The sequence below is a fragment of the Nicotiana tomentosiformis genome, chromosome 3 (assembly GCF_000390325.3).
Source record: "Nicotiana tomentosiformis chromosome 3, ASM39032v3, whole genome shotgun sequence".
Lineage (NCBI taxonomy): Eukaryota > Viridiplantae > Streptophyta > Magnoliopsida > Solanales > Solanaceae > Nicotiana > Nicotiana tomentosiformis.
Genome location: NC_090814.1, coordinates 137,397,560 through 137,406,073, shown reverse-complemented (window position 1 = coordinate 137,406,073; position 8,514 = coordinate 137,397,560). Strand labels below are relative to the sequence as shown.

Genomic DNA, 8,514 nt, shown 5'->3' with positions numbered 1-8,514 from the left:
TTGTTGGAGTTTTTTTAACTTTGCCCCTCTCGGCGCCATCCTACCTTTTTCTTACTTGTGCCTTTTGTAGTGGCATGTTATAAGTAATATTTGATACACGCAAAAGACCTAAAATATGTGTCATTGAAGAAATGTGTTGCTAAATGTGTTTTTCATATAAACTTCTTAACACCTAACCATGGTCAAGTGACAAGATTTCACTTTAACTTTTAACTCTTACGGTTAATAATTTGATTTAGTGTGGAACACCAGATACAAGTATTTTCCATCAATATTTGCAACTCTGAGGGGAGGAGGGAGAGAGTTATATATAACAGTGAGGAGCTGTTCGAGTTTATTACCATATATAGATCACTGAATTTCTATTTGCCATGAAAGCCATATCGATCTTTAAAACTTATACATTCTTTGACCTAGATATACAAGGAGGATCATCCATAGATGTCATAATCATCTGAGGTTTGTTTGACAAATTGGTGCATTTCTATACATCTGTGTTTTTGGCTGAGGTGGGATGGAGATACTGAAAGGACCCCAAAACAAAAATGATGGATCCAATGAGCATGACTCAACGCATCAAGAAATGATATCACATGCCTCCCGTTTTATTGATATTCTCCAAGGAAATAACGGCACCAGTGGTGTCCTCAGAGACAGGAGCATGAGACATTAAAATGTATATGACCCAAAGATGAAGGGATACAAGGTAAACCACAGACAATATTTTTGCGGTTGGATTTCTTCTGAGAAACACCATTCCGGCGCAGAAGATGGAATCCAACTGCCGAATCAGTGATCCCAAATGCTGCTGGCCAGATCGCATTCTTTCTTCAAACAAAGGCCTCAACTTTGAGTTGGAGAGCTCCCACAACCCAGACTCCAAATCACCAATTGATGAGGTACTGGGAAAATCAGTTAACGTAGACTTGTTTTCTTCTAGCGACCTTGAAACCGCCTAAATATTATATGAAAAATTGGATTGAGCACTCTGTGAACTATCTGCTATTACAATTGTAATGGAAATATCTTATTTAAGGATATAAATGTACCTCAATTTTAAGCGTCATTGTGGCCTTCTCAGAAGACAGCGCCTCAACCTACAGTAACAAGAGAAACTCTGCCTATTATCCATGTACTATCATCTGCAGAAACCAGGTAATGACTCCCTATTGGAAGTTAGCATGCTTGTGAGAATTTACAGAACTAAAAGGCAGTTCATCTGACAAACACTGCTGTTGTTCACATATTTAATAATTCCAGTTTCACTGTACAACAGCCCTTATGGAACTGAATCTTCTTCTTTTGCAACATTGCTTTTATGGTCTTAGGAGCACTGGCCTCCATGGCCCAAACAAAAGTCAAAAGACTTTTAGCTCATAGTTCAATTGGACATGTAGGTCAGTGGCTAAGATAAACTGCAGTATCTGTTATATTCTGGGATCTACTAATATGAATGTTTGCATTTCGGCATATTGAATATAGAACAGATTCATTTGTTCTGTTAACCAGCAAATATAAGAAATACTAGACAGCTCGAACATTTAGAAAATTGAGAGCAAGACTTCTTCCCAATAAGATTCTATATTCGAGTCACAGTTAATTAAGAGGAGGAACCTGAGCTTGTTTTTGAATCAGATGATCGGTCAATTGACCAAGCCTCCGCTTGAGCTCAATCTCCACTGCAGTTGGGTTTTCCAGTTCGTGCTGTGTTGTCTCAATGCTTCTTTCCAGTGTCTTTGCCTGAGATCCAACGGTCACATCCACCGAATTAGATGAGTTTAACATCATAAAGAAAGCAAAGCAATAGCCATTATATTTTCGATCTTGCATACAACTCAATCATGCTTTTGCACTCTTACAACAATTTCTTAAAATAATATCCGATAGCATCTCCGACATACTAAAACAGTGTTTCAATTTCATGATTGCAGCCTCTAAATATAAGTTATGCTGGACCCACCATATACAATACAAATACCCTACAGAGAAAATGGTCTTTTTCTCATAGCTGTAGAATCATAAAAAAACATTTACATACTAATTACTAACACAATGGTTCATATGGCAGCAGTAACGATCAGGTATTCACAAAGTAGACATATTTTCTGGGCCAAAACCCAAATAGTAGCGATATTCCAACATTAAAATGTGCTAGCAGAAGTGCTTTAAATAAAGATGGAATACAGTGAATACACGATCCACTCAGATCCAATGTTTGCGAAGATATTATGCTATCCTGGTCCTATATTATTTCAAAAGATCCAGCAGAGAAGTAAATTTGGATGGTGCAAAAAGTTGGGTCACCTTTTCCTGCAACAATCCCAATTTATCTGTTAAAAAAGAGTGCTCTGCTTCAAGTATCTCCCTCTCCACTTCAACCCCTTTTGAAGCCACTAACTACAAGTAATTTTCAGTGAAACGGAAAAAGTTAAAAAGATAGGGAAAAGGAAAACTTAGTTATCTTAGAGATAAATCTGCTTAAAGACAAAGAGAAGCCAGCATTGCTTACTTTTTCACCACTTCCCTGTGTCCTAGATATCTTCCTTCTCAATTCTGCAAGACAAGAAGATTATTAAAAAGTTTCATTGATATATTTGTTGTGAAGAAACCTATCTTAGCAACCAAAAAAAAAAAAATCACTTTTACGAACTATTTGTCAATCTCAATCTTTTGTGCTTTTATTTTTTCCACCAATGGATCTTATTCAAGAAAAAGATGTGATCCTATAGAAGCTGACAAGAAAACCGGCCTTCCTGTCCTATGAATCATTAAATCAACCAGCCACAAATATTGCAATGCAATTTATACAATGTTGATCTCTCAAGCAGGGAATGCCACATAATGATGTCATTGAACATTGAAAACTTTGACAACACAAGTTGTCAGAAATTCATATTATCACACATAACCACAGATGTGTTCAGTTTACGAATGCACATCCACAACACAAGTATGGGTATCACCTTTTTCTAACTAGTTTTAAGAAAAAATGTGACGAGATAACAACTCTTGACTCAGTAAACACACCAAGAGCATACCTTCATGAGCCGCTTCTTTTAACTCAACTTGTTGGCGTAGTTCAGCAACCTGATTAATCTGAAACATAAATATTAAACACTAGTTAATAACATGCTTCCTTTACAGTTTTCCAAAGTGTTGATTCTCAAGCAGATTCAATCAGAAGTAATAATATCTGAAGTTGAAAAAGTAATTGCTTCATACTAAAGTCCAATTTAGTAATACTTTCTTCAAGCTGCTTTATTCTTTTAGAAACAGAAAAAATAGGGGAGTACGATATTATGGTGCAAATAACATATGAGGTCTTGGTTCACTTGCTCAAAGCAACATATTGTCTTTCTAGGTGAACTCACTTACTTGTCCTTCATTCACGTTTATTGGGAACAACCTTTATTTTACTTTTTATTTTTTTTGGGGTGGGAGGCGGGAAAAAATTTAATGGCAACAACCTGAAGTGACATCCTCCCCCTCCCCCCCCCCCAATACACACACACCAAAAAAAAAGAAAATAAAAGAGAGAATATAGATATTCCACAGGACCAAGGTAGAGAACTGCAAAATGAAACAACTACGAATAAGGAGTCATAAATATTCTTTACTTTTGAAACCACATCACACATGATATCAACCCCCAAAAAGTGCGAGAGAAAATGTGTGTTTTGTTTTCGTCTCGTGGAAGCAAAGTACAATAGGATTTCCAAATTCTGCTGAAACAAGGGTTAAAATTTCATATACCTCTACTTCAAGATTCCATTGAACAGAGGCGAGAGACCTTGCAAGTTCAGCATTTACAGTCTGCAAGAAATAGCTAGGGCGTTAAAGTCTGCACTTTCAAATATATATGATTATCTGGAGGAATGCTTTAACCATAATAACTATCCAAATCCGTTGCCAGCTTGCCCAACAATTGTACCTAAAATATGTAAAAGCAGAATGATAAGCAGATTGCAAAGTACCTCAAGCTTTGCTAATCGTGTAAGAGTTTCCATTCTAGTACTATTATGTTTCTGCTTCTCCAACTCAACAGCTTCCATTGTTTCCATCATTTTAGTCTGTAACTCAGAAGCCTATAACAAAGAAGTAGTCATAAGCATGGTGTTGGCCATAACATTGAAATACCTTATGAATCTTCTCTGAAATTCTGACTTTTTAACAGTGAAGAATGTTGGTGGACGTAAGAAATGACAAGGGAGAAGTACAATTTTATACATGGGAAGAGAAAATTAGTGATAGAAGAGGCAGTATTTTCATTCCCGACGTTCCCCCAAACGATTTTGTTCGTTAACTAATCAAAGACCTGATACAGTTTCGTTTGGTGTCAAGTTGTTATAATTGCAAGGCGAATGAGAAACAACGTATACCTTTGGTTGCAGATTCTAGTTCATGCAGGCCACATTATAAGAAAATAAAGGAAATTTTCTTCCATCATCCCCCCCCCCCCCCCTTTTTAGAGAGTGGGGTGCTCTGAGAAAACTGAAAACGCAGGTGGACCAAAATGTAATCCAGTTTAGAAGAAATAAACCAAGAGCAACTTTTGGAAAATCTTCACAAGCTAAGCCAGCATGGGAATTAGCATAACGGAAATAATCTCTTTATTGTTCTACTTTTCCAACTTCTATTTTAACAAGAACAAGAATAACCAAAAAGTTGATCTAACAAGTTCTTAGGAGACTACGGAAAAGGTACGATCAGACCGATGGACAATATCAAATGAAGTGATCAGAACTTTAATATGATATAAAATCAAAGCGTAATCAGAAGGGGGAAGTAGTCAAGAATGCAACTAAGCGTCTAAGCTTATCAAGGTAACATCCTATGGAGTTTGATTGAAATTGTCCAAATCTTACTTCAACACCAGAGACCTTTATATCCTTCCGGAAGAAAGTTAATAGAAGCCTATAAAAAATGGACAAATTTCCAGTCAAAATTATGTAACTAGAATCATAGAGGTTGATGCTTCTTCTGAAAGACTTTCCTGTGCCAAATGCACATTTTATCTAAAACTCCAGAACAACTTGATTATTGCCACTACTTATCAAAAAGAGAAAGAACTGATTGCTGTCACCAAGTCTTTACATCTTGAGTCAGGACTGCTCAGTCATGTGGTTGGGGGAGGTGAATGCTTTCCTCTAAGATAACAAATTGACTTTTATGATATAAAATAATTGGTTTCCAGCACAAGATATAACCAGGAAAGTAAACTACATAACAACAGGAAACAGAAAGATCGAGAATTTACCTCTTCAACTTGTTGCTTGGCCCGCTCTTCAAGTATTTTTTCTAAGCTCTGTTTCTCCCCTTCCAATTTAGCAACCATGTTCTCACGTTCTTTTATAGCTTCCATTGCTTTCGCAGCTGCTTTCTCTGCCAGGATTTGCTGCCTTCTTCTTCTCCTTTCTTCTCTTTCACGTTCACTTTCCGAGTCTGATGAAGATGTTGAATCCGTCTCAGAATCTGATTCTCCATTGCTAGGTGAAGAAGAACTCATCTTCAGAGAAGTTGAACTCTGAGAGTCCATTTTTTGTCTGTCGACCATAGCCTTCGCTGACCTAATCCTCTTATTTTCATCCAGCTGATTCTTTATGTCCAATTCCTTATCAAGAGTGGCAGACCCCGCAACTATGCCAAGGCTCTTATCTCCAGAACGACTATTCGCTAGAGACTTCTCTACACCCTTAACATCCTCCAAATGCTCATTCTTCACTTTATTTTGGTCAACCTTATTTCCACGCAAGGACTGCACATTCTCACCTTTTCGCTGAAGGTCCCCTCTGTCCAAACCTTCTCCTTCAATTTTGATATCAATTGAAGTTACCGGCATTGTATTGCCCACATTGGTAGCTCTTCTCTCTAACCTGCTACCATCTACCTCATTCTCTGAATGACCATTTGATCCTTTAACACTCTTAGCGACCTTTTGAGGCTTCTGACTCCTTTTCCCTTCCACACCCAGCAAATTTGACCCGGACCCCAAAATCCTTTGCTTTCTACCATCACTCCGACCACTACGGGCACTTCCCACGCCATTACTCGCCCCAGCAATGGCATTTGAACTCGGTGCACTTAGCAATTCAGTCCAATCAGTATCAGTAAGAGCACTGGTACTCGACTTAGGACTCGAATCTATTGGTGTGACTGCCTCCTTTTGAGGCTTAAAATTACTATTGCTACCAAAGCTATTATTCTTATCCAGGCTAATAGAAGTTGAATTTCGATCAGTCCTGGTTTTCGCGATTAAATCATCAGTTTCGCGGCTTTTCTTCTTGAGCTGGTCCTTAATCAGTGGCTTATTTTCATTGGTTTTAGCTATGTTTTCGCTATCTAGGTCATCAGATCGTTGCTTATCACTCTTACGGAGTGAATCAGCTGCTTGCTGATCTATCTGAACCACTCGAATGAAATATTAGGGAAAAACAATTAGATACACTACTACTGAATAATACTCGTAAAAATGAACAAAAATATCAAAAGTAATTCCACTAAAATCCTAACACAAATACAATCAATTTTCATGAAATAAAAGATGGAACAAAAAGGAACCTGTTGAAGTAGATTTTCAGCGACTTTGAGCTTCGACGAGATCCAGTGAGCCATAGCCGTAGATTTGTGTATTGTCTTGTCGGTGTAGATCAGAACAGTGACTATGTACAAAATTAAGGCATTGTTAGCGAAATGCCTCTGCGAATTTTGATTGATTTCAGTTAAGAGGAACTGAGTCTGAGAGAGAAAAGCGTGCAATGGTCCGGGCCGTTTGGTAACCACTTCTTCATGAGTAAGTCGAATTCTCCTCGGTCCGAACTCGGGGGCAAAATTTTACTAAAAGAGGACTTGAAGATTTTAAGAATGAGGAATCGGGAGATAATATTTGATGGATTTATTAATTAGGGAACAAATATTGTATATGCTCTCTTGCTCAATTTCTCAATGTTCCTCCATTTTGCTCTTTGTTCCAATTTTAGAATTTGGAAATTCTATTTAATTAATCTTTTTTTAGTTAATCATTTCACAAAATATTTATCCTAATTGTCCTAAATTTTTGCTTACCCTCCTGTTTACCCGGAAAGTTGGATATAGTTAAATTTATAAGTAGTTCTAAGGGTATGCGATATAGCTTGACATAAATCGTACGTAGAAGTGAAAATATTTAGATTCTTGGCTATAAAAAGAGGATATAAATTATTGAACAAGAAAAGTGAGTATACTGAGTAAAACAAGCTCAAAAGATTTATTCTTCAATAAGAGAAGTAACATTTTCTTACAATGTGTCCCCTTCCCTTATGCTTATAAGGATTCCCCCCTTATAGTAGAGGGATATTACTTTATTTATAATAAAAAATATTTAGTGGAGAACCTATGATGAATTGTTTCTTCCTCGATTTTCGCAAAGATTCTCTCCCCTAGTGCGGTTGCAACGGCTCTTGTCTGCGAACTCGATAATGCCTCGTGCTCGGTATTGGGTCGAGCCCTCGGCCTTGGTTCGAGTTCGACATTAGGGGTGAGTGTCAATTGGTTTGTGCATTTCCAACAACCTTTACGTTGCCTTGCGGTTCGATTTGGTCATGGGCTCGATGATGATACCAAGCCGATTCCTCGATCGGTCTTGGAGCTCGAAGCTTGTTTGTACTATCTTCGGAACTCGTCTCGAAGTCTTACTTCGATCGCTTACCATTCGAATTCGATCAAACGTACGAAGGCCGAAATCTATTTCGACCATATACAGATAGTCCCCTCATTTCTCGGGAAGAGTGTGGTGAGAAGCGATATGATTTTCAACGGCTCGATCGGATTATAAGCTGTCATTTTTACTGGGCTCGATCATGACGTACGTGATAGTTGTCCCGTCGATTTAGTCTTTCAAGGTATTTAATGCACGTCAGATGGTGGTCGGCCACCACTGATACTGAACCGCCACGGTATAAACCTATAACTAACCCTTCCATTTATTATTTACTACTTTTACATCTTCAATCTCCCAAATTTTCTTACTTTTTCTGCCTCTATTTCGCCGCTTGCCACCTTCATCAGCGTTTGGCACCATTAACCTTTCATCTTCCTTTGCTTTTCTTTCTCTTACATCAATGGCAAAAACTTCAAAAACCGTACCTCAGAAGGAGAAAGCTTCCTCTTCACGATCGTCCGGCGACAAGGCGCCGGTGGAGCCGCCTCCCCACGAGTATGTTCCTGGCCCGTGTACTCTAAAGATCGATTTTAAGGTTGAAAATCCTTCGTCGGTTCCGGGTCGATGTACATATGCTCGATAACATAGGGACATCTCGAGGCTGTGAGAAAAGACTGCAACTGGGGTCCCAAGGTTGTGTTGCAAATTCCCTCTCCCGAAGAGAGCGTCATCACTCATGTAGAGGGGATTTTAAGTGTTTACACGTACCCCTTCATGTTGGGTCCCGTCGACCCAGTGATCATTGATTTTTGCAAAAGATATCAGGTCACCCTCGATCAAATTCATCCTTCTCTATGGCTCATAGTAACCTTACTTCG

The 8,514-nt window shown here is 38.3% G+C and overlaps 1 protein-coding gene across 2 annotated transcripts; it reads right to left on the bottom strand.

Annotated features, from left to right (window-relative positions):
• Window positions 1-311: 311 nt before the first annotated feature.
• Window positions 312-6,819, bottom strand: LOC104100967 (golgin candidate 2). 2 transcript variants are annotated; one of them, XM_009608349.4, is made up of 10 exons: window positions 6,559-6,819; window positions 5,258-6,400; window positions 3,975-4,085; window positions 3,754-3,813; window positions 3,039-3,096; window positions 2,510-2,553; window positions 2,305-2,397; window positions 1,615-1,740; window positions 1,050-1,097; window positions 312-955 (listed from the first exon to the last, which is right to left on the bottom strand). In XM_009608349.4, exons 1-10 carry the CDS (start codon window positions 6,610-6,612, stop codon window positions 590-592), a joined length of 2,103 nt encoding a protein of 700 aa, XP_009606644.1. In that variant the 5' UTR covers window positions 6,613-6,819; the 3' UTR covers window positions 312-589. The 2 variants fall into 2 exon arrangements, with proteins under 2 accessions (XP_009606644.1, XP_033513225.1); XM_033657334.2 differs by lacking the exon at window positions 3,975-4,085 and having other exon boundaries at window positions 6,559-6,802.
• Between the last annotated feature and the right edge of the window lie 1,695 nt (window positions 6,820-8,514).